Here is a 22960-nt window from a genome sequence, read left to right as displayed (position 1 = left end):
AGCTCGCGTCCCAGCTGCTCCCGACGCCGCTCATGCTCTCAGGGACGCAGGCTCAACCCTGGCAGGGGGGCTGCTTTGCTGGGGAATCCCCTTGGGACCTGGGCTCACAAAGTGTCACTGTGTAAAATGGGAGGCAGTGAGGCCTACTGGCTAGAGCGCTGGACTGGGGCTTGGGAGGGCTGCATTCTATTCCTGGCTCTGCCACTGGCCTGCTGGATGGCCTTGGGCAAGTCTTCCCCCCTGTGCCTCAGTTTCCCCATCTGTAAAAAGGGATCCTGCCCCAGCCCTCCTTTGTACGGTGCTTTGAGTTCTAGGGGTGAGACGAGCTCGGTATTATTCAAATGCAGCAAATGCTCCCATCCAAACAAGGAACCAAAGAGCCAAGGGCGTGAGTGAATCAATGGGAAATATTTCTTTATTCGGTGTATGACGGTAGTGCCCCCACCCTCCTCCCCGCTAGGGGTCTCAGTCAGGGACCAGGCCCCCCTTCCCGCGCGCAGTGCTAGGTGCTGTACGAACACAAAACAAAGAGACACCCTGTCCCAAGGAGCCTCCAATCTAAGGCAAGAGACATCAGGTGGAGGCAGGCAGTTGGGGCGGCAGAAGGAAACAGGCCCTGGAAGCAAACTGGCCTAGGGGTGCTTCGCACTGCCTTGGCCCAGGCGTTCGCTGAGCTGCCAACGATTGTAAATGGCCAGCTGGGGCTGAAGGCTGTAGCCTCCCCGGTTGCTTTCGAGCTGGCTTTCCCCAGCTGGTGAGAGCCTGCACCTCCCAGCCACCTGCCTGGGAAGTGATCTGGCCCTTAACCATTCAACAGAAGGATCCAGTCCCGTTTAGGAAGGAGCTGCCGGGAACTGTGCTCGTCTGCACTGCGCGGGGGGGAGGGGGTTGGCACCAATTCCAGTGCAGATGCCCCCCCCGGTGCAGACGGGCAAAGCTGCTCTTTGCACCCGGGCCCTGCTGGATTTCCCTGCTTCTTCCTCTTCCGCCCCCTGGGATGCCCCCTGTTTGTCCTTCCCCCTCTTACACGGCCTGGGCTGGGCGGGGCCAAGTCCAGGTCAACACCCAGTCCGCCAAGGCCGTGGGCAGGTAGGAGAGGGGGATGTAGAGGAACTGGGCGTCCCAGCCCCCGGAGTAGCGGGTGCGGGGGTGGCGGGCCGTCAGCGCGTGCTCCATGCAGTCGGTGACCAGGTAGAGATTGGTGCTGGGCTTTGTCGAGAGTGACTCTCTGATGAGCTTGTAGACTGTAAGCAGACAAGGGGGAGAGGTCAGTCCCATGCCTCCCCCCCAGATTTCAATCCATAGGGGTTCAGCCCTTTGTGGGAGGGGAGGGGGATTAAGATTTGACCCCTGCGGCTGCAAAGAAATGCTCTGACCGTTACAGTGACTTCCTGAGTCTGCAGGCAGCCTGAGTCAATAGCTGTGCCCCAATTCCGATCATTGGCGGGTTGACTCTTAAACATAACGATGACGCCCTGGGAACTGGATTTCCAGTCAATGTCAGGGCATAACTCTGGGGAATCCCCTAGTTGGAAGCAACTGACTCTCTGGGGAGAGGCTAAAATTTTCGGAGGACTCGACACCCCTCAAACGCACTCAGAGCCCCCGCTGCCAAAGCCCTACCTGCGGAGAATCTCCATTAGCTGCTAACAGCGTAGGGTCGATCCCCCACAACCGCGCAGCGTGCTTCCGCCCTGCAGAGGGCAGCCTCTCCCACCTACACCCGGCGCGTGAGTCCATTACGGCCGCCGAGCGCCCCTTTGCAGAAATGTGGCTGTATTCAGGCAAAGGCTCCCGCACAGCAGCTCCGGGGTCCCCGTCAGGGGAGACGAGGGGACAGATTGTGTATGGGCTGCCTGGCTTCTCCCCTCTTCCCACCCTCGGGAGCCTGCCCGGAGAGCCCCTGTCTCCCCACGACGCCAGAAGAGCTCTCACGGCTATCGAAGTAGCACCGCCCGTAGCTCTCCTTGACTTCGGGGCGGGCGCGGCGCCAGCTCTCCTCCAGGCGCTCCAGATGGTGCTGGGTATCCGTCATGACCGTGCGGAAATAGCCGGGCTCCACCACGGCGATCTTCACGCCGAAGGGCCGGAGCTCGCGCCTGGAACAGAACGAGCCCGTCACCGCCCGCCACCGGGCGCCGCGGATTTCGGGAGCCCCCCCCCCAGCTCCCCCTTTGGGAACAAGGCCCAACGCTTCTGGAGTGGGGCCCCTTAAAATCAAAGCACCTGGAAATCAGTGGCCAGGGACAGGTTTCCCAAAGGACTAGGGATTTGGGGGGCCGACGGGGGAACCCTCAAAGGAGCCTGCTCCCCTGAGGGCGGGCACTAAGGGTCGTCTCTGCGACTCAGGCTCTTTTAAGGGGTTTCAGGGCAGGCCCTCAAAAGTTGTGGGCCCCAAATTGGTTTAGAAACTCCTACCCCTGGGCCTCTCTGCACTTGGCCATTTCTGGGCTGATCTGGGGCCGAGGTGGGGCAGGGGAGCAGGCGGCTCTCGCAGGTACCTGAGGCTGTCGGAGAACGCCTCCACGCCGTACTTAGAAGGGCAGTAGCCCCCTCCGTAGAAGGCCAGCCGGCCCAGGATACTGGCCACGTTGACGACCCGGCCCCTGGCTTGCTTCACCAGGGGCAGGATGCTGAGGGTCACCTCGATCAGGCCGATCAGGTTCACGTCCAGCACCTTGACGAAGTCGTCCTTGGTCAGCCACTCGTTGGGGGCCAGGGAGCCGATGATCCCCGCATTGTTCACCAGGCCCCACAGCCCTGGGAAAGGGACAGCGAATGAGCACGACGGGAGGCTGTTCCCCTTCGATCTGAAATCTCCTAACAGCACCGACGTCCATCCACACCTGGCAATTAAACCAACCCCCGTCCTGGCCCCAATCCCCCACGTGTGCCTGGGGCAGCTGCTAAAGGGCCATTTCTCTGGGCCTCTGGGCCGGGACCGTCTGCAGCGTGCTGAGGTTATCTGGCATCATCCGGCATCACTGTGCCTTGAACGCAGCTGCCGACGGCGCTTCGTCCTTGGCGGAGAAGCACTGGTGCATTGAAACTGGACCTGGGGGAGGGCAGGACACCCAGCCCCCCACCCTCTAAGCCACTAGACCCCAGGAGTCCTGGCTTGCAGCTTCCATTGCTCTAACCACTAGCCCCCCCTTCTTCCCCAGGGATAGGAATAGAACCCAGGAGTCCTGGCTCCCAGCGCTCACTGCTCTAACCACTAGACCCCACTCCCTCCCCCCCAGGGTGGGAATAGAACCCAGGAGTCCTGGCTCCCAGCCCCCCCTACTCTAAGCCACTAGACCCCACACCCCTCCCAGAGATGGGAATAGAACCCAGGAGTCCCGGCTCCCAAAGCTTGCTGCTCTAACCACTAGACCCCACTCCCTCCCCCCAGGATGGGAATAGAACCCAGGAGTCCTAGCTCCCAACCCTTCACTCCTTTCCTGGCTGTCGCATTAGCACAGCCCCAGCCCATGTGAGCTCAGAGCTGCCCCTGGCAAAGGGGCAGGTGGGATTCAGGGGCCCCACCTTTGTCCCCCACTTGTTCCTTCACCCAGGCGGTGGCCGCGGCGATGCTGTCGGTGCGGGTGACGTCCAGGATCACCGTTTGCAGCCGCTCCGACGTCGCCTTCTTCAGCTGCTCCGCGCCCTGCTGGGTGAGACAAGCCGCCAGCACCCGCAGGCCCCGCATGTCCAGGTGCTTGGCCAGCAGGTGCCCGAAGCCGGAGTCGCAGCCGGTGATCAGGACGTATTTCTCTCGGAGGTTCTCCACCGCCTGCTGCTCCCGGTACCATCGGTGCAGGAAGTACAGCCCCAGCAGGGCGGCCAGGTACAGCCACATCCTCCCGCACTGCAAACAAACCAACCAACCAGCTGGGGCAAGACTTGTGCTGAAATGCAGCCAGCTCTGGGGTGGGTCGGAGCAGCCGCTTAACAGCGCAGAGCACCGAAGGAGTGCCTAGAAGCCTGCCTGCAGCGGCCACAGGATTCATGAGCACCACGGCCCAACGCATCTAACACAAGTGGGACTTTAGAAGAGACGGAGCCTGGGGTTTTAGAATTAAACTCCTTATGGACATAAAACCGATTTCCCCGAGCTCTCAGCCCCCCCATGTTCTGAACACAGGCCGTATTTTCAATTGCGCTTAGCAACCAGCAACTCCCGCTGGGCCGCGGGAGTCTAGGTTTCCCAACGAGCCCTGCTGCCAACACACCGAGCCCCGCTAAATTCACCAGCCTCAAACGGTACGAGATCCCAGCTGGGGCCGGTTTACAGCCGCTGGGCACGGAGGTGAACGCCGGGACAAGAGGCCAGCCGGGGAGAACCCACCCCTTTGATTTGCCCTAGGTAGCCGTTGTGCCGGCCTGCAGACCACGGTTCACGGTCCCTTTGAGATCTGCCCGAGCCAGCAGCCCTGAGCCAGCCCCTGCCCCCTACCCTTCCCTGTATCAATCACGCACGAGGACACCGGCCCCTTTGCTCCGTCAAGCCTCCAACCAGCTACCTGTGAGCAAGGTCTCCGCTTGCCTTGGCTGTCAGCTCCCGCCTGGTCTGCCTGGTCTGTAGCCTTCGGACTAGATGGACACAACGAAGGTGAAGGACATGCCACGCCCCGTGGAGCGGAGCTGGGCAGAGGTCCCGGGCAGGCGTCTGAGCAGTGGATGGGGGCGGCGAATGCATCAACAGAGGAAAGGCCAGGGTGCAAGGTTCTGCCTGTGCATAAACAAAAGGGTTGTGTCAGTTTGTTCTGGCCCCAAAAGGGATTCAGAAAAACCAGCCCGTGAAATCCCAGCGGTGCTGAGTTCCTGGGTGCTCAGACTGGGGGTATCAAAGCCTAGTCTGCAGGCGGGGAAGTGCGGCTGGGCAGGCAGATTAGCTGGAGTGGGCGTGGGTTGGATTAAAAGTAATAATTAATATTTTATGTTGTGGAAAATGTAAGAAAGAACGATTCCAGAACAGACCCCGGATTTGGCGTGACCATTAGAAAGAAAATACGTCTCTCGGCCTGCTGAGTTTGTGCTCGCTGAAAGAGGCCTGCCAATGTGCAACGTCTATGCCAATTTGCAAGGTCTGTGCCAATTGGAGAAAAGCATCCAGAGACAAGGAGTTTATTCTAAAAGTAACAACATAACGGCTGTCCTTGATGGCTGGTACAAACTTTGTTTTCCTATGTGACAAAGTGGGACTGTTCTTAATGTTTCCTCTGAATAGTGTGGGGGTGCCTCAGTTTCCCCTAGGCAGTTCTTAAGTATCTAGGTGGTGGGATAAGGGTGTATGATCATTGCAGAGCCCTAGAGGGCAGGTGTGTGCAGGGGTCTGGACACAGAGAATGGCCGACACCCTGTTTCCTGGCAACTGATGGCCTGGGCCCTTCCCCCCTGCAAGGTGAGAGCTAAAGGGTTGGAGAACAAAGGAATCCGGTGACCTCCTGGCCCGGGAAAGGGACAAAACCCAGAGGAGGAGGGGCTGGGGGGAGTTTCAGTTTGGGTCTGGCTGGGGACGAGGAGTGACGGGCAGATGGGGTTGTCTGGCTCACTGCCCCCCAAAATGGACCCAGCTGAGGGGTCCTGTTCTCTGCACCTGCAAGCTCTGTGTTAGACCATGTTCCTGTCGTCTAATAAACCTTCTGTGTTACTGGCTGGCTGAGAGTCATGTCTGACTGCGGAGTTGGGGGGCAGGACCCTCTGGCTTCCCTAGGAGCCCACCTGAGCGGACTCGCTGGGGGAAGCGCACGGAGGGGCAGAGGATGCTGAATGCTCCGAGGTCAGAGCCAGGAAGGTGGAGCCGGGTGAGCTGTGTGTCCTGCAGACAGGCTGCTCCCAGAGAGGAGACTTCCCCAGAGTCCTGACTGGCTTCATAGGAAGCAGTTCCAGAGCATCGCCTGGGGACCCCGTGACATCCTAAACTCCAGAATAAGATCTGTGAACCCCCCACTCTTGCATGCTTATCTTGTTCGTTTCCTTTTAGGGGTAACAAGTGGGATGAGTAGACTTATTGAAGTGTGCCATGGCCCACTGATGTTAGAATGGTTATGTTAAAGGATGGGTAGGTGACAAAATGCAGATGGGACAGGATATACGTTGGAGTGTGAGTGGGATTCTATGTATGATTGAACGAGGAATGAAGATTAAAGATTGAGGTGCCAGCCTTAAAATAAGAGCGTTTGGCTGAAGAATACAGTGGACGAGACAGCCCGATAACCCTGAGGGCATAACCCAGGGACGGGGGGCCGAAGAACAAGACAACAACATGCTGTCTTTCCGTCCGTGCTGTGCCATCTGTGTGACTGACTGTCACTTCAAACGTGAGAACAGCATGACGAGGCAAATACAGGAGGATGGATCCCTACGAGAACAGACCCTGAAGACTGAGGACTTTAGGTCTGATTCTGCAAACCAACTTCCAGGAGCATCAGATGCACATCTGACAAGGCCCTGCTCCCTCCTCGTGTCCAGGCCTCCTGGCCAGTGGCTTGGTACGAGCAACTCTAAGGCTGGTAACTATGATAACAACCTGGCAGAACCCGTGTGTGTGTGAATGAATGTGAAATTGGATGGAATGTTATCGCTATAACTGACTGCTTACTAGGATTCTTTCTGTGTTCACAATAAACATGGCATCTGGCCTTTTCCCCTTTAATAAGATCCTGCTCGTTTTTATTTTATTGGTATAACATTTGCCTAGAGATCGACAGAAGGGAACACCCAGGATTTTGGTGCTTCTCTGAGATTAGGGCCCCAGTGTGCCCGGCACTGGACGGACCCCCCTCCCAACCAAGATTGGGGCTCCATTGTGACGGGCATTACACAGTCACACACCCCCAACCGAGATGGGGGCCCCATTGTGTCTGGCACTGTGCAACCCCCCCCCACATGATGTAATGCACCCCTGTATTCACACCCGGCACGCCATTGTAACCGTCTTTGTACAAGGGACACCTGGGGAGGTATCGTTTGGAAACTCATCCTTTGCTGGTCAGTAGCGTCCTGACCACATAGGCTTGGCAGCATTGGAAGTGAAGCGAGACGCTTTCCCCGCACGATGTGATTTACACACAGTCCAAACCCCACAGCCGTGTCCTGGCAGAAGTCAGCAAGCGGGTCTGTCCTGAGCAAAAGACTGTGTGTTTGCCTTAATCTGCATTTAAGCAGTAAACAGAGTCATCAGGTGCAAAGGGGGAAGGAAGGAAACAAAAGGAAACTTGCATGTAAGTACATGCAGGTGACAAAACCCAGCAGGGAACATCCTTCCACATAGATGCTTTGTCCACTGGTTCTCAGCTGGCAATGTTTTTCGGGGATGGGGGGGACATAAATGATAAAAAGGAGGGACAAACACCTCAGGGAATCCCCCCTCTCTCTCCCTACCCATCTCATTCTCTGTAGCTGAGAAGACCAAGGAAACAGCTGTTGGACTCTGGGGGACGGGGCCTGACTTGAAGAGTTCGGTCAGTATGACCGTGCGCTGGAGGCATGTGGTGAGGAACTCCGCTTGTATCGGATACAGGTTGTTCAATTCGGCACTAGGAAGTGTTTTATCTTTATTTTTCTTGTAGCCATTTCTGATTTTTGTATGCCTCGGTGCTCGTACTCACTTCAGGCCTCTTGCTTTGTAGTTAATCAGCTTGTTTTACTGTTTGACCTAACCCAGTGTGTTTACGTTGAGGTGTCTGGGTAACTCTGGTTCAGGTGACAAGCTGCTGTATATTATTCCCCTGAAGGAATAACAGACTTACCACATTCACCCTGTCCAGGAGGGGGCTGGGCAGCACAGGATGTACGTTTCAGGGGGGATCTGGGACTGGGAGTGGGTCAGGGTCACCCTGCATTGTAACCCAGGCTGGTGAGAGCCAGGGTGCACCTGGCAGGCTGCAGTTACACACACACACCAGGGAGTGACCTGCAGGATAGTGGCAGGTTGGGAACAGTCCGGGTTGGAGCAAGGTTGCAGGGCAGGGGGCCCCTCACTGGTCTGGATTGCATACTGATCACGGACGCATTGTGCTGGGTGTTGCACAGATTCCCACCCCACCCCCCGGACTGAAATCAGGGGCCCTAATGTGCCAGGCGCTGCACAGACCCCGACCCAGAGCAGGGCCCCATCGTAGTGGGTGCTGGCCAGACACACAGTGAGCGGCCCCTGCCCCCTCGTGCTCCCTGGGATCAGGGTCTCCCACAGACCGTTTCCTCCTGCCCCCCGATAGTTAGAAGCTGGCTCATGCCCTGAAGCAGGAGGATTTGTAGTCCGGCCGCAGCGTATTGTCCTTGTCACGCAGACCCTAAATCTCTCCCTTGTTCCTATTGTTTTTTTTGAAGATGGGGAGAGGTCGAAATCTGCAGTGTCCACGTGAATTTCAGGATCAGCCTTGGACTGTGGTGCAGCTCTTCCCCCAGCAACCAGCCCTCTGTCCTGTGGAATCTCAGCACCTTCCCTATCGCTGGGGAAATGAATAATTAACTGCCCCAAGGTCCAGCAAATATCAACTTTCCCCCAGCAGTTCACCAGCCCGGGGGAGTGCGTTCATTCCTGCCTGCCTGTTAGCGAGGGAGGCTGCGCTGAAGGGAGGCCGGGGAACCAGTTTCCGCCTTTGCAGCCCCTGGGAAAGCAGGGACACGATCCACTGGGCCCCAGCCTTCAATCAGTGAATGATTTGTGGAGCCCCTCCTGCCCTCCACCCCCCACAAAGGCTTCACGGCCACAGATTGCAAGGTGAAAACAGCAGGGCTCTGAGCATAGCGGATACCAAGCCAAAGCATAGATAGGTGTGTGTGTGGGGGGGGGGGGGGCGCAGAGAAGCAATATGGCACTAGAGGAGCGTGGGCCCTGACCCCATGAGATGGCGAGGATCTCCATGACACGCGATCAGTACAGGGCCTCTGACACACGCCCAGTCCCGTTCCATCCCGCCGCAGCTTCCCCCCTGAACGATGCATGTGCTGGGGGGCGGTGACTGGGGCGGAGGGCTGTGTATGTGGGGACTAGGGTGACCAGACAGCAAATGTGAAAAATCGGGACGGGGGCAGGGGGTAATAGGAGCCTAGATAAGAAAAAGACCCAAAAATGGGGACTGTCCCTATAAAATCGGGACATCTGGTCGCCCTAGTGGGGACGGGGGTGGCCCTTCCAGGCAGCGAGCCGCCGGGCATCGCAGTCGGGGGGCTGCAGTCTGAGGCGGGACTTGGCTCCTCACGCCACTCGGGGCACTGGCCTTGCCAGGCGGGGGGCTCTGCTCCCCACGGCCCCCAGGGGCTTTGCAAGGCACCGTAGGCAGGGGGCCGGTTTGCACCTCTGGGGGCCCGTGCGGTGACTGGGGCGAGGGCGCTGGCGTGGCAGGGGGCGCCCTGCGTTGCGCTGGAGTCAGAGGGCTCGGGCTGCAGCCCCTCGGGGTGCCCGGGGGGGGAGAGGGGGGCTGCAGCCCCTCGGGGTGCCCGGGGGGGGAGAGGGGGGCTGCAGCCCCTCGGGGTGCCCGGGGGGGGTGCCCCTGAAGTCAGGGGTTTGCAGGTGGGTTGCAAGGCGCAGCGGCCCCCGGGCTCGCTCTGCAGCCCCCAGGCTCGCTGTGCAATGCGGGCGGGGGGGGGGGGGTTCGCGTCGCACCCCCGGGGCTGCCGCGGAGCGAGGCCCCCCCCCCCGGACTACAGCTCCCAGCCGCCCCGCGCCGGCCCCGCCCTGCCCACGTGCGCCGCGCCCGAGCCGGTTCCCGCGCGCGCCGGCCGCTCCCTGCCCCTGCGGCCCGCGGGCCATGGCCGGGTTCGAGCCGGGCTCCCTGCCCGACCTGCTGCCGCTCTACTACCGCCGCCTCTTCCCCCACGGGCCCTACGGGCGCTGGCTCAGCTACGGCGGGGGTGAGCTGGGGGGGCTCCGGCCGCCGGGGGCTCTCGGGGGGGTGCACGCAGCGGGCGGTGTGCACGGGGGGGGGGTGCGTGCCCGGGGAGATGGGGGGGGTGCCCGGGGGGGGTGCCCGGGGAGGTGGGGTGCGTGCACGGGGGGGGTGCCCGGGGAGGTGGGGTGCGTGCCCGGGGGGTGCCCGGGGAGGTGGGGTGCGTGCACGGGGGGGGTGCCCGGGGAGGTGGGGGGGGTGCCCGGGGACATGAGGTGTGTGCACGGCGGGGGGTGCCCGGGGAGGTGGGGTGTGTGCACGGGGAGATGGCGGGGTGCCCGGGGGGGGTTCAGGCAGGGGGGCGGTGGGGAGGTGTGCGGGGAGATGAGGGGTGCACGCAGGGGGTGCACGAAAGGGGTGGTGGGGGGTGCATGGGGATATTGGGGTGCACAGGGAGATGGGGGTGCACGCGGGGGGTGGATGGGGGTGCATGCATGGGGGGGACACGTGCATGGGGGGGAGGGTGCATGCTCGGGGAGGGGGGAGCTTGTACCGTGGGGGGAAGATGGGGGCAGGGAGCAGGACAGGGAAGTGTAAAAGGAGGGATTCTAAAAGGCCCAGGTCCTGAAGTTGGGACCCTTCGGGGGGGCAGCAGGGAAGAAGGGGATCTAAGGGGTGAGGAGCTGCGCGTGGGGGGAGCCCCAAGCTAGGGGAGCAGGGGGCTGTAGGTCAGGCTTGAAGGCCCTTAGGTCGGGGTGTGTGCGCACTCCAGCATCTCCCTAGGGCTCTCAGACAGTCCCAAGTGCAGCGGCCGTTTCCCTTGCAGTGGTGAAGAATTACTTCCAGCGGCGGGAGTTCTCCTTCACGCTGCGCGATGACATCTACGTGCGGTACCAGTCCTTCAACAGCCCCCAGGAGCTGGAGAAAGAGATGCAGAAAATGAACCCCTATAAGATCGACGTGGGAGCCGTGTATTCGCATCGAGTGAGTCCGGACTGAGAGATCCAGTATTTGCCGGTCTGGTCTACGCATTAAACGGACATCAGCGTAGTGATGGTGCTCCAGGGCGTCAAAATCCCACCCCACCCCTCCCCACCCCGAGCCCCTCAGCTCTGCCAGCCTAACCCAGGGTGTAGATTCAGCTTGGTCAAAGGATGAATGCTGAGGGAAGTGGAGTTCCTTGCGTCTACACAATGAGTTTACAGCGGGAGAGCTGTGGCACGGTAGCCGTACGATTCTAGCACCCAGAGTGTAGACAGGGCAGGTCACCGAGGTGGCTTATCATTTTTCTTTATTGATGGAGAAACAGAGGCCCAGAGAGGGAGGTGGCTAAACTGGGAAAAGGGATGACCTTGTTAATTATAGACCTGACCTTGTTCCCAGGTAATATAATGGAACTGTTGATACGGGACACGATAAATAAAGAATTAAAGCAGGATAATATAATTAATGCCAATTAACAGGGGTTTATGGAAAACAGATCTTGTCAAAGTAGCTTGAGATCTTTTTCCGATGAGACTGCAAGTTTGGTTGATAACGGTCATTGTGTTGATGTAATCCAGCGGTTCTCAACCTTCCCAGACCGCTGTCCCCCTTTCCGGAGTCGGATTTGTCTTGCGCTCCCCCAAGTTTCACCTCACTTAAAAACTGCTTGCTTACAAAATCAGACAAAAATACAGAAGTGTCACAGCGCCCTATTACCGACAAATGGCTGACTTTCTCATTGGTACCATCTAATTATAAAATAAATCGATTGGAATATAAATATTGTACTAACATTTCAGTGTGCAGTGTACAGAGCAGCATAAACAAGTCATTGTCTGTATGAAATCGTAGTCTGTCCTGAGTTCGCTAGTGCGTTTTGTAAAATGCTGTTGTAAAACGAGGCAACTATCTAGATGAGTTGACGTACCCCCCGGAAGATCCCTGCATATGCCTGGTTGAGAACCACTGATGTGATCGACTTCTGCAAGGCGTTTGACTTGGTACCATGTGCCATTCTGATTAAGAAACTAGAGCGATGCTAAATCAACATGGCACGTATTAAATGGATTCAAAATTGGCTGACTGCCGGGACTCAAACTAATTGTAAATAGGGAATTATCACTGAGAGGGTGTGTTTCTAGGGGGGGTCCCTCAGGAGTTGGTTCTTGACCATGTGTCACTGAACTGGAAGGAAATGTCGAATCGTCACTAACGAAGTTGGCAGGTGACACAGAAAATTGAGAGAAGAGTGGTAAATAATGAAGAGGACAGGTCACTGACACAGAGCGATCTGGGTTGCTTGGTAAACTGGACGCACGCAAACTGTGTTTTCAGTAGGGACTAATGTAAAGTCGTACACCTAGGAACAAAGACTCCCGGGCCCTCTGCTCTAACCATTTGACCAGACTAATCCTGAAGCCTGGGATAGAACCCAGGAGTCCTGATTCATATTCTCCATCCCCTGCACCATCGGACTAGCAGGAGATCCTCGGAGTCCTGACTCCCAGCCCCGCTGCTCTAACCATTTGACCAGTTGTTCTCTATCAGGGGTAGGCAGAGATCTTCCAGGGGGTCCGTCAGCTCATTTAGAGATTTGCCTAGTTTTACAACAGGTGACATAAAAAGCATTAGTGAAGTCAGGACAAACTGCAATTTCATACAGACAATGACTTGTTGATACTGCTCTGTACACTGAAATGTCAGGACAGTATTTATATTCCAGTCGATTTATTTTATAATTAGATGGTAAAAATGAGAAAGGAAGCCGTTTTTCAGTAACGGTGCGGCTGTGTTTTTATGTTTTGTGTTTTTGTGTCTGATTTTGTGTGTTTACTTTTGTGTTTTTATGTCTGATTTTGTAAGCAAGTAATTTTAAGTGAGGTGAAACTTGAGGGTACGCAAGACAAATCGGACTCCTGAAAGGTTTCAGAGTAACAGCCGTGTTAGTCTGTATTCGCAAAAAGAAAAGGAGGACTTGTGGCACCTTAGAGACTAACCAGTTTATTTGAGCATAAGCTTTCGTGAGCTACAGCTCGCTGTAGCTTACGAAAGCTTATGCTCAAATAAATTGGTTAGTCTCTAAGGTGCCACAAGTCCTCCTTTTCTTTTTACTCCTGAAAGGGGGACAGTGGTCTGGAAACGTTGAGAGCCCCTGCATTTGACGACACTGCCCTCCCAGAGCTGGGACTAGAGCCCAGGAAGCTTGACTCCCGCTCTGGTGCGGGAAGTGCCATTTGTGTGGCAGGATCCCTGGTGCGGTGCGGGGTCTGCGAGACGCTGCTTGCTCCCCGCCGGCCGAGAGAGAGAGCTGGACGAGGTGCTAGCCTGGGGCTGGGAGCACATCGCAAAATCCCCCGTAGCAGCCGCCGCCGCGAGGGCTGGTGGCCAGACCGATCTCCGTTGCCTTGTGATGCAGCGACTCTGGCAGCACGTGAACGCAACGCCGCTGGCTTAGCAGGTCCCGTGGAGGGATCCCCGGCCAAACCGGCAGTCGCCCGTCGAAACTGACCCGTTCTTCCCCTTCTGCAGCCCAGCCAGTGCAACGCCGTGCACAGGGGCGCCTTCCAGGCTCAGGAGAAGGAGCTGGTGTTCGACATAGACATGACGGATTACGACGACGTCCGGAGCTGCTGCAGGTATTTGCTCTTGCCAGTCGCTCCTAGAGAGCCCCAGTGTGGCACAGACATGTTATGAGACAGTCCCTGCCCCAACCTACTTGCCGTCTAAAGAGATGAAGCAGACAAAGGAACCCCATGTTACAGATGGGGAAACTGAGGCACGGGGTCAGCCCAAGGTCACAAAGGCGCTGCCCCAGAGAGTTCTCACCTTGGCTATGAGCAAGGGGTAGGCAACTGGGCATGGTTCTGACAGCAGGACCCTGTGGCTGCTTGGTCAGCCGTGCCCGGGTCATGGGGGTTTATCCTGTGGAAGGCTCATGCTTACTCTGCCTTGCCTCCGTGCCGCTCTCCTTTCAGCTCCGCTGAGATCTGCTCCAAGTGCTGGACCCTTATGACCATCGCGATCCGGGTCATCGACCGCGCGCTCGTGGGCAAGTACCCGCCGCGCCCCTTGGGGCCCATCGCTGCTCCATTGGCCGGTCTGCGTGGCACCGCTGGGGCTCGGCCGTTTCCTCCCTAACCGCGTCCCAGAAGTCTGCGGTGGTGCCTCCCCCGCGCTCTCCAGGGAGTCCAATCTCCACCTGGCTGAGAGCCGCCTTGGCAACTCCTATTTGGCGTAAAATGGGACCATTTCAGCGGCCCGACATGTGGCGGTGGGACCCGCAGAGACCACAGGTCCCAGTGTGCATTGCAGGTCGAGATGGCACACTGCATGCTGGGATATGTAGGCCACATATGTGTTGGCGAGAGCCGTGCGGGGTCCTTTGGCACAGGTTGCGGGCTGCCCGCTCAGCCCGAGGGGTGCTGTTCGCCCTGGGCTCCTGACCAGCTCTGTGTCAGTTATGATGCCGCTCGTTTTAACCCATTTGCCAACAGGGGTACGGGCTAAGCCAGGAGGGGCAAGGGGGCTCGTAGGGCATGTGGGATGCAAAATAAACTGGAGCCTCCCTCGGGTCCGTTTGCAGACTCCAGAACGTAACTCCATGTATCCTGGCCCTCTGTGGGACCCGGGAGGCCCAGAACTCTGCTCCACCGAGGTTTACCTGTTTCTTGTACGATCCTTCTTGTTTCCAACCCGAGCTCTGCGCTGACTTTGCTCCGTGTCCCCCCCGCAGAGGATTTCGGGGTGAAGCACCGCCTGTGGGTGTATTCGGGCCGGCGAGGCGTCCACTGCTGGGTGTGTGATGACTCCGTCCGGAAGTGGTCGTCCGCCATGCGCTCCGCGACGGTGGAGTATCTCACCCTCGTGAAGGTGCGTGGGAGCCGACGGGGCAGGGGTGGGCTGAGAAACTGGCTGCCTCCCATCTCTCTTCAGAAGCCAGGCTGTGCCGAGCACGGCAACGCAAGTATGGGGCCTGTCGGTCGTAGGTGCTCGTCTGGCCCCGGTCACTGCGGTATCAGCAATGGCTTTATCCTCACCCCCTTGAGAGGCAGCCCCCCTCCCCCCCATTTGCACAACTGAGGCAGAATGGGTACGTCTACACTGCAAGAAGAAAAAAAAGACCCGCGACAGCTAGGCTGAGGCCGGGGTCTGCAGACTCAGGCTTGCAGGGCTCTAACCTCCAGGGCGTCTGTGGTTGATCCGGACCATGGACCCCAGCTGGAGCTGTGAGCATTCAGGTCCTCTGCAGATGGTGCCCTCGAGCCAGAATCTCCCACCCCGGGGCTTGGCGCTGGGCTCCTCGCTCAGCGCCTGGTTTCCGGATAAGGGGAGGGGTTGGGCTGTACGAATCGTCTCCTCTTTCGCTTCCCAGGGCGGGTCCGAAACCGTAAAGAAGGTGAACCTGACTGACCCCATTCACCCGTTCATCAGGTCAGTTGCCGTGATGCTGGATGGCATCTCATGTACATCAGTCCGGGTTAGTCACATGCCGCGCCCTGCTCCGGGGCGCATTGGGCCTGGGTCTCGGTTGTATTCAGGCCCCTCTGTGCCGCTTAGAGCAGCTTAAAGGAGGTGAGAATGACTCCCTGGGAGCCCCTCCACGATGGTGTGGAGCAAGACATAAGGGGCTCTTCATCTGCTCTGCGCCCAGCCCCTGGCATACCGGGCAGGTGAGGGTGTGACTAGATCGCACTTGAGTTATGGCTAATCTCTGCTTCCTGAGGGCCATAGGGAGAGGAGTGTATGCTGGAGTAGCCCTGGGGCTGCTCTAACTTAATCAGGAGCCAGGCAGGATCCTGCCTGGTCCCAGAATACAGCTTAGATCCCCCTTGCCCTACGTGCAGGGAGGAAGTAGCTGAGCGTCAGGCCCGCCATGTGGTGTTAGTGGCATCGGGGTTAACTCCAGGCATTGTGTTGCCTTCCTCTGCCAAAGCGCATGGCAGCTCGTCAAGCTTCTTAGCTCTCTCATCTCCCCCCACCCCCCATTCCCCCAGCAACTCGCTGAGTCTGGTGGAGCCGTACTTCGAAGAATACGCCCTGGTGGGCCAGGATATCTTGGGCAGCAACGAGAGCTGGGAGAAGGTGGTTGCCCTCGTCCCAGAGCATATCCTTCAGCTGTTTGCGGGGCCTTTCCTAAAGCGCTGCCTCTGGGGATGGGGGCTAGAACTCGAGGGTCCCGGCTCTTGGGGTCGCCTGAGACAGAGGCTCTGCATGCGGGATGCGCCGAGTGCCTTCAGCTCGGCTCTAGGGGCGACATCTGTCAAGGGAGCCGAGAAACGGTTATCGGGCAGTGAAATCAACGGGCCAAGCCTGTAATTCGCGGGAGCTACCGCCTGGGGGGCTGCCCATCGACCGCAGTAGTGACCCCAATTTTCACCTGCTGGGGCTCTGGGCCACAGAGTCCTGTCCTGCCTTCACAGAGCGCACCTGGTCCAATCTCGGTCAGGGCTTCTGGGGGCTGTCGCGTTACACGCATTGTAATAGCCCTGTAGCCGTGTCAGTTGGTCAGGTCCGGGTTTCCTGGGGTTTAGCTGCGTTTTCCCCACTTCTCCGAGATGGGAAATGCTCGTGGCTGCCTTTGGCACAAGAGAAATACAAAGGCGTGTGCGTGAGATTGACGCACAGTGCTGTAAGCTCCTAGGGCCTTTGTCTGTCTCTGGGGGGTGCTTCACAGAGCCCCAGTCCCCATGCAACTGCCCTTCGGAGAGTGACCCAGCTGTTGCCTTATGAATATTGGAGCTTTGGCGTTCCCTTGATGGGGAGTTGGCCCCTAGGAGAGCCTTGTTGTAACCCCTTAACAGCTGATCACCGGTTCGAGAGAGCCTGCTGCGGGAATTCCCCAAAAAGCGTGATTCGCTCCAGCGCTGGGAGCTCCTGAAAAACAAAATGGATAAATGCAGGGTAAGGAACAGCCCAAGAACGTAGCTGGGGATGGGAGAGAATCGAGGTGTTTTGTGGCTCGTCGGGGACGGTTAGTCTTTGGGCCTGATCCATTGATTGAATATTTTTTCTCCCGTTAGGTTCAGTGCTCTTTGCATCAGGTTCTGGGGTCTGATTTAACTTACTCTCTGCTCCTGTCCCAGCCCTATATGGGCCTTTGCAGTATCCAGATCTGGGCACGCCCCTAGAATAATAACAGTGCCTAGCTCTTATCTGACGCTTTCCATCCGTCAGCCTCAAAGTGCATTACAAAGATTGGTATAGTTCCCTCCCATTTTACTGATGGGGAAACCGAGGCACAGCGAGGTGGTGGGATTTGCCAGTGGCAGAGTGGGGAATAGAATCCAGGCTTCTGAGTCCCAATCCAGCGCTGGGCCCCGTTCGGATGGGGATGCGATAGGGAGCGCCTGTCCTGCCAACAGCACCCCATGGCGAGGGGTATTCCCTGGTGGCTGGTTCGCATCCAGAATCGGGGACGCTGGCTTTACCTAGGGTGGTGACGTCCTTGAATCTCCGGGGTAGGACTCGTTTCCAGCGGGCTCAGAGACAGGGAGCGTACGGGGCCTTGTAGCACAAAAGTCGTCCCCAGCCCATGACTGTCCGTCTGCTCCTAGCCCTCCCACGCGGAGTCGGAGATCATGTTGCAGTTCTGCTTCCCCCGGCTGGATATCAACGTCAGCAAGGGAGTCAGCCACTTACTGAAGAGCCCGTTCAGCGTCCACCCCAAAACAGGTCATGCACGCACGCCGATGTAGGTCCGGCGGGGCGGGGCGGGGCGGTCGTGTTATCCCCGTTCCGCGGGTAGGGAACCTCGCCAGCGTGAGAAACTCAGCCAGCCGCCTTCCGCCCCGTCGGCAGCCCCCGAAGCCCCTCCTCGTTTCAGACCAGGGTGGGGAGCAAGTTCCCTGCCAGACGCTCCCCTGGCTAATGCAATGGGAGACCATGAGCTTCCTTTCAGGCAGAGAGCTGATGGTCAGCTCCTGCCTGTGGACCCAGGTCTCCGTGCAGTCTAGAAATCCCCACCATCTTTACCTTACCTTCCTCATCTCGCACCTCGGCCAGTGTAATTTGCAGGGCCTAATGAGCCCCGTTGCGCTAGGCGCTGTGCAAACACAACCAAAAGACAGTCCCATCCCCTGCCTGGGCTCATGGTGAGCTGTGACTGCATCTCCCTATGCTAAACTCGCTTCTGTCCCTGTCCCCTCCCTCTCTCCAGCCCTGGCTGTGTGTCTCCATCTGAGACTCGCAGCAAACCGAGGTTGCTAGCTCTTTAGGCCAGGGGCTGTCTAGCTTCTTTCTTGCGCAGCTTCCAGCCCAAGGGGCCCTGACCTCTCATTGTGGCCTCTGGGTGACACAGGAAACACGCTGCTGGTAAAGTGATGCTGGTTTTGCCTTTCCTAGGTCGTGTTTCGGTCCCGATCGATTTGCAGAAGCTGGATCAGTTTGACCCGTTCGCCGTTCCAACCATAAGGTACCGGTGATGGGCCGGGATTGCGGGACCCCTCTCTCCGCATGACGGGGCCTGTCTGGCTGTGTAACACAATCACTTCCGAATGCTGCTTTTCGTTCAGTCTGGGATTCCAGTGTCAACGGGCAGAACCCTTTTGATTTGGGGGGAGATCAGGAAATGGGGAGAGAGAAAATGGGGGACACCCAGAGCCCCTGCCCCATGGGGCAGATGCTCAGCCATCGAGGGGAGCCAGAAGGAGAGGAGACTTCATCCTTCCTAGCATGTGTTGTAATGTGAGGATCTTTGGTCAGGGAGAGAGTGCGCCAGCCACTTGCCAATCCAGGGACGGGGGGAGACAAAAGAAAGAGACACAGAGCTCCTGGAATGGAGCAGGGGACAGTGGGAGACTCAGCCCCTGTCACGTGGGGTGGCAGTAGGGGGGAATGGAGCCTCCTAATGAGTGCAGAAGCAACAAGCGATCCCCAAAGTATTTATCAGCACAAGGTGGATGGGGCCAGTTGGTTGGTTTTTACACCGCGGGGCAGGGAACCCCTCTCTCGAGTAATCTGTCCGGCGCGGAGTGGGCCGGGTCTGCGCTCTGCGAGTGAGCAGCCATGCCATGAGGCTGCTCTGTGCTGATCTGTTTGGTGGGGCCGATCGTGGCTGGAGGCTAACCAGTGGCCCTGGGTAGCCAGCTCTAAGGGACTCTCACTCTGCTTGTTCTTAGCCGCCTCTGTAGTGAACTGGACACGGCTCATGAGGAGGAGGAGGAGGAGGATGGAGAGAAGGAAAACGAGGCAGAGCCAGTGCCCAAGCGTCGCACCAGGGGTGAGTGGCTGGAGGCAGTCATCCCGAAAGATGCTGCTTTTATTAAAGCACTTTAATATGGGACCGCGGAAGAGAGCATGGTCTAGGAGACAGGAGACCTGGGTTCTATGCCTTGCTCTGTGCCCATGGGCAAGGCACTTTGCCGTGTTCTGCCTCAGTTTCCCCTCCCAGCCTCTCTCATCTGTTTAGCTTGCAAGCTCTCCAGGACCGGGGCTGTCTCTTGCTGTGTGTCTGTGCAGCGCCCGGCCCGGTGGGGCCTGAACTTTGTTGGTGATGCTGTAGAACAAAGAATATTCTAACAACTGAGGTCAGGCATGGCAGCTCCGTCTGGGCGCGGGGGAGACTTGCTTACGTATCGACCCAGCGGTCAGTCTTGCAAGTTGATACCCCTCTTTCCTAGTCAGTATTTCCGGTCCCCAGAGCGGCCTCAACCAGGTTCCCCGTGTTCCTAGAGCCACTCGTCAACCAAGGGGCTGGTTCAGTTTCATGCAACGACCAGAGCTGCTCCAGGGCGCACAGCACAGAGGTCTTCAGCTCACAAAGGGGAGGAAAGAGGCACCTCCTGGAAATTGCTGCACCCAGAAAATGAGCTTCCAAAGTAGAACAAAAAGTGCCCCCAGCTTTAGAATTTTTCCCAACCCTAGCGCCAAACTCCCAGACGTGTGAATTAACTGCTGCAGAGCCCAGTGGCATTTTAATAAGAATTAACCCCTTTCTCTTCTACAGCGCTTTTCACGTTATCCCCTGTTTTACAGATAGGGAAACTGAGGCACACACAGGGGAAGTCACTCCAGCAGGGCCAGAAATTGAACTCAGGTCTCCCGAGTCACAAGCCTGTGCGCTAGCCTCTAGGCAACACTGCCATTCTGCAGTGGCAGCATCCCACTGCAGCGATGTGAGCAATGCTGGGGGGAGGAATTTTCCCTGTACACCTGACACAGTAAACCAGCACTGAAACTACGAAGGCTAAGTTAAGATACAGGCTTGGATGGAGGTTGAATTTACGTCCCCTCTTGATAAAGCCAGCCTTGAGAGCCCAGGTGTGAGGGATTGTAACATGGGGCTCTCAGGGCTTTCCATACAGGAGGAAGAGGGGCTGCATGGCAGGATCTCCCGCATCATGCTCTGTACAGCCAGCAGATCCTTTGCACATGTCTCTCTTTGTCCTTTAGACTACAAGAAAACCAGCTTGGCTCCTTACGTGAGAGTCTTCGAACGGTTCGTGGAGGAAATGGACAAGTCTCGCAAAGGGGAGCTTCTCAGGAAGAGCGGTAGGGGCCAAGGAGGGGACTGGGTGGGGCTTTTCCTCTTCCAGGCTGCTCGAAACCTTTCAGGGCTCTCCCTTCCCTGCAGAAATGTGGTCCTGACTTCTAAGCATGGGAGGGGGCGATACTGTCCAATGGTCAGTGCACAGCTGCCTGGGTTCTATTCCAGCTGTGTCACCCTGAAAAGTGACTTCAGCTCCCCTTAGGTTGTGTCCTCCCTGCAGATAAAAGGGTTGTTCTTCACTCAGGTTAATCCAGCGCTGAAGACATGGCAATTCTGCTCTTAACTCGGGTTAGCTGCTGTGAACTCTTTGGGACTGAGACACGGCAGAACACCAAGCATGGTATGGCCCTGATTTCAGCCGAAGCCTCTGAGCTCTGCTGTAATACAAATAGTTAATAACAATGACCCAGGGACCTGCACATGGTGGCTGAAGTGGCTACGGACAGACAGTCTTGGGGATGAATTGCATTGCTCCGTTCAATGAGAACGTAACCAAGAAGGTTGTGTGTCTTAATGCCCACAAACTTCCGCTTACTGCAGCCATACTCAGACCGGGTAGCTCTTCAGTGTGTCTCCTGCCGCTCTTCGCAGCACGTGATATTAAAACACTATGATTTAATTATTAGCCCATCAGGGTGCTTTTACTGTGTTATAACTGATTGTAGTTGATCAAATAATAATACCTAGTCAGTGATTTTGCTGTGAGAAGAATATATACGTTCAATATTTCCCCGTCATTCTGTTAAAAATATGAATATAGAGCACCCATCATCAATGAAACAATGAATTCACATGCTGGCGGCTCTGCTGGGGAATGCTGAGCGCTAATTTGGCTCCTGAACTGCTGCGGTCTGAGAATCACTGGCTTAAAGGAAAAGAAAGGCAGAAGTATAATAAGCCACAGGTGCAGCTTCCTCTGGTGCATAAGATCCTGTGTTTCTTTCCTTTAGATTTACAAGGAGATTTCTGAGGATTCTGGCGTCTCCAGGGGGGAAATCTACGTCTGGTAAGTCCAGCCAGCCGTTACAAGAGCTCTGATCAGGACAGCAGACTGTTGTAGTTCCCTTATTCTTCTTGGCGTTAAAGGCTTTACCCAGCAGACTTCCAACAAAGAGAAACCCAACTGGTCTCGCCTACTGGAGGGAGAGGATGTTCATTTTGCAGGGGCCAGCGTGAGCCTGGGCTTGGAGCACGCGCTGGGAGAAGGCCACACCATGGATTGTTGGCAAGACATTAGAACTGCTTTCTTCTGCAGGAGGCAAGGAGATGGGGCATGAGCTGATGTCAGTTCCTCCCCTCGTCTGCACACAGCAGGTGGCTTAACCCACCCAGCCCTGTTTGTCGGCACAAGGGCAAGGTGGAATTTTACCTACCTGACCAAGAGCCATTGGTAAAGTGGGAATTAGGAGCGGGGGGATCCCACCTGGATCCCAGCTGGCTGATTCGAGAGGAAGGGAGGAAGTCTCATCAGCTGATAGATTCCAAGGGCACCAGGGATCTGGAATCGGCACCTGGCTGATGCCTGCAAAAATGACCCGCGGGTTTTCTCTCTATCAGGGTAACTCTGCTGAGACTGAAGCTGATCCTTCAACCCAGGGGCGGGCAGTGGAGATTGTGTCTAGATTGCTGCCCTTTGCCAGCACAGAAGGAAAGAGCACCCTGTGCTCTGGGGCAAACCATTATTAATGGAAGAAGCTACCTGACAGCCCCAGATGCGTGAGATTGGACCGTTGTATGCGTCGTTTCTAAGCGATGGTTCCCCAGGCCCAGCTCTTCCAGATTTTGACCTCGACAGACTTATTCCAGACATCAAAGGCTACTCCAATTGTCCCTCTTCCTGCTTAAGTGTTCCCTTCTGGCTGCAGCCTGTGTAGTCCTCTCCCTGCTGCGGGATTTAATTCGCAAGCTCTTTATCTCGGAGTGTCGAATGACTCCAGGCAGCCTGGGTCTGATGGCCCAGTAGGAGGCGCTCTGTGCATCCTTCTTTTGTACTTTTTTGTGCAAAAAGAAAACTATTAAAGGGTTCTGTTGAAGACGGTTTGTCTTTCTGGTGGTGGTTGTGCTGTGGGCTGCTGGTTGGGTTCACGGGGCGTGGTTGGGAAGTTATCCAGTGATCTGAAAAGATTACTAGATCCCCCATGTCTCAGGGGAAAGAGCAGAGGTGGGATTACAGCTAGGTGCAGGACTGGAAAGGTCTGAGGGATACAGTGAGTGACAGGTACTTGGGTCCCTGGCTCTTCCGTTTAGTTTGTTGCTCTCTCTTTGTGTTTTAATGCGTGAGGTTAGTTAGTGAAGTAAAGAAACAAACATGACTCAGGAGTGGGATAAAGTGCAAACCCTCTGCAAGTATCCCCTCGCCACTCCAGTTCTCCCAGAGCCCTTTGGCCTTAAAGGCTCATGGTCAGATAGTTTAGGTGCAGGGGTTTAGCTGTTTGTGGTTTGTTTTCTTTTTTTAGCCCTCTCCTTTTCTAGACAGCCAGTCATTTAAAGTCATTGCTAAGCAAATCAATTTGCAAGAGTGCCCCCTGTTGACCTTCAAGGGGCAGTATCCACTTGAGTCAATTTCTGAAATTGACCCAAAAGTTATTCCAGACCCTGCACCATCCCCCTGCCGGCATCTGCGGGTTTAAAATCACATTTTGTTTTTCATAGATGTTAAGGCCTGTTAGAA

The 22960-nt window shown here is 56.8% G+C and overlaps 2 protein-coding genes across 2 annotated transcripts; one reads left to right on the top strand and one right to left on the bottom strand.

Annotated features, from left to right (window-relative positions):
• Positions 1 to 469: 469 nt before the first annotated feature.
• Positions 470 to 4677, bottom strand: HSD17B6 (hydroxysteroid 17-beta dehydrogenase 6). Its single transcript, XM_074934988.1, has 5 exons — positions 4506 to 4677; positions 3529 to 3850; positions 2502 to 2760; positions 1936 to 2099; positions 470 to 1244 (listed from the first exon to the last, which is right to left on the bottom strand). Exons 2-5 carry the CDS (start codon positions 3839 to 3841, stop codon positions 1024 to 1026), a joined length of 957 nt encoding a protein of 318 aa, XP_074791089.1. The 5' UTR covers positions 3842 to 3850; positions 4506 to 4677; the 3' UTR covers positions 470 to 1023.
• A 5011-nt stretch (positions 4678 to 9688) lies between these two features.
• On the top strand, positions 9689 to 22307 carry PRIM1 (DNA primase subunit 1). Its single transcript, XM_074935153.1, has 14 exons — positions 9689 to 9843; positions 10645 to 10802; positions 13332 to 13438; positions 13778 to 13851; positions 14536 to 14672; positions 15175 to 15233; positions 15797 to 15906; positions 16612 to 16703; positions 17357 to 17474; positions 18144 to 18213; positions 18920 to 19020; positions 20193 to 20291; positions 21240 to 21295; positions 21847 to 22307. Exons 1-13 carry the CDS (start codon positions 9741 to 9743, stop codon positions 21257 to 21259), a joined length of 1248 nt encoding a protein of 415 aa, XP_074791254.1. The 5' UTR covers positions 9689 to 9740; the 3' UTR covers positions 21260 to 21295; positions 21847 to 22307.
• Positions 22308 to 22960: the final 653 nt, after the last annotated feature.

This window comes from Natator depressus, chromosome 20, assembly GCF_965152275.1.
Source record: "Natator depressus isolate rNatDep1 chromosome 20, rNatDep2.hap1, whole genome shotgun sequence".
In the NCBI taxonomy this organism is placed as follows: Eukaryota; Metazoa; Chordata; order Testudines; family Cheloniidae; genus Natator; species Natator depressus.
This window is presented reverse-complemented; position numbering and strand designations above follow the sequence as displayed.

Coding starts and splice junctions, on each gene's coding strand:
- HSD17B6 (XM_074934988.1), bottom strand. CDS start 3,841: ATGTGGCTGTACCTGGCCGCCCTGCTGGGGCTGTACTTCCTGCACCGA. Junction 2,100..2,501: donor GCGTTCTCCGACAGCCTCAG/GTACCTGCGAGA, acceptor GTTCTGTTCCAG/GCGCGAGCTCCGGCCCTTCG. Junction 1,245..1,935: donor GCGGTGCTACTTCGATAGCC/GTGAGAGCTCTT, acceptor GTCTGCTTACAG/TCTACAAGCTCATCAGAGAG.
- PRIM1 (XM_074935153.1), top strand. CDS start 9,741: ATGGCCGGGTTCGAGCCGGGCTCCCTGCCCGACCTGCTGCCGCTCTAC. Junction 10,803..13,331: donor GAGCCGTGTATTCGCATCGA/GTGAGTCCGGAC, acceptor CCCCTTCTGCAG/CCCAGCCAGTGCAACGCCGT. Junction 13,852..14,535: donor CATCGACCGCGCGCTCGTGG/GCAAGTACCCGC, acceptor TCCCCCCCGCAG/AGGATTTCGGGGTGAAGCAC.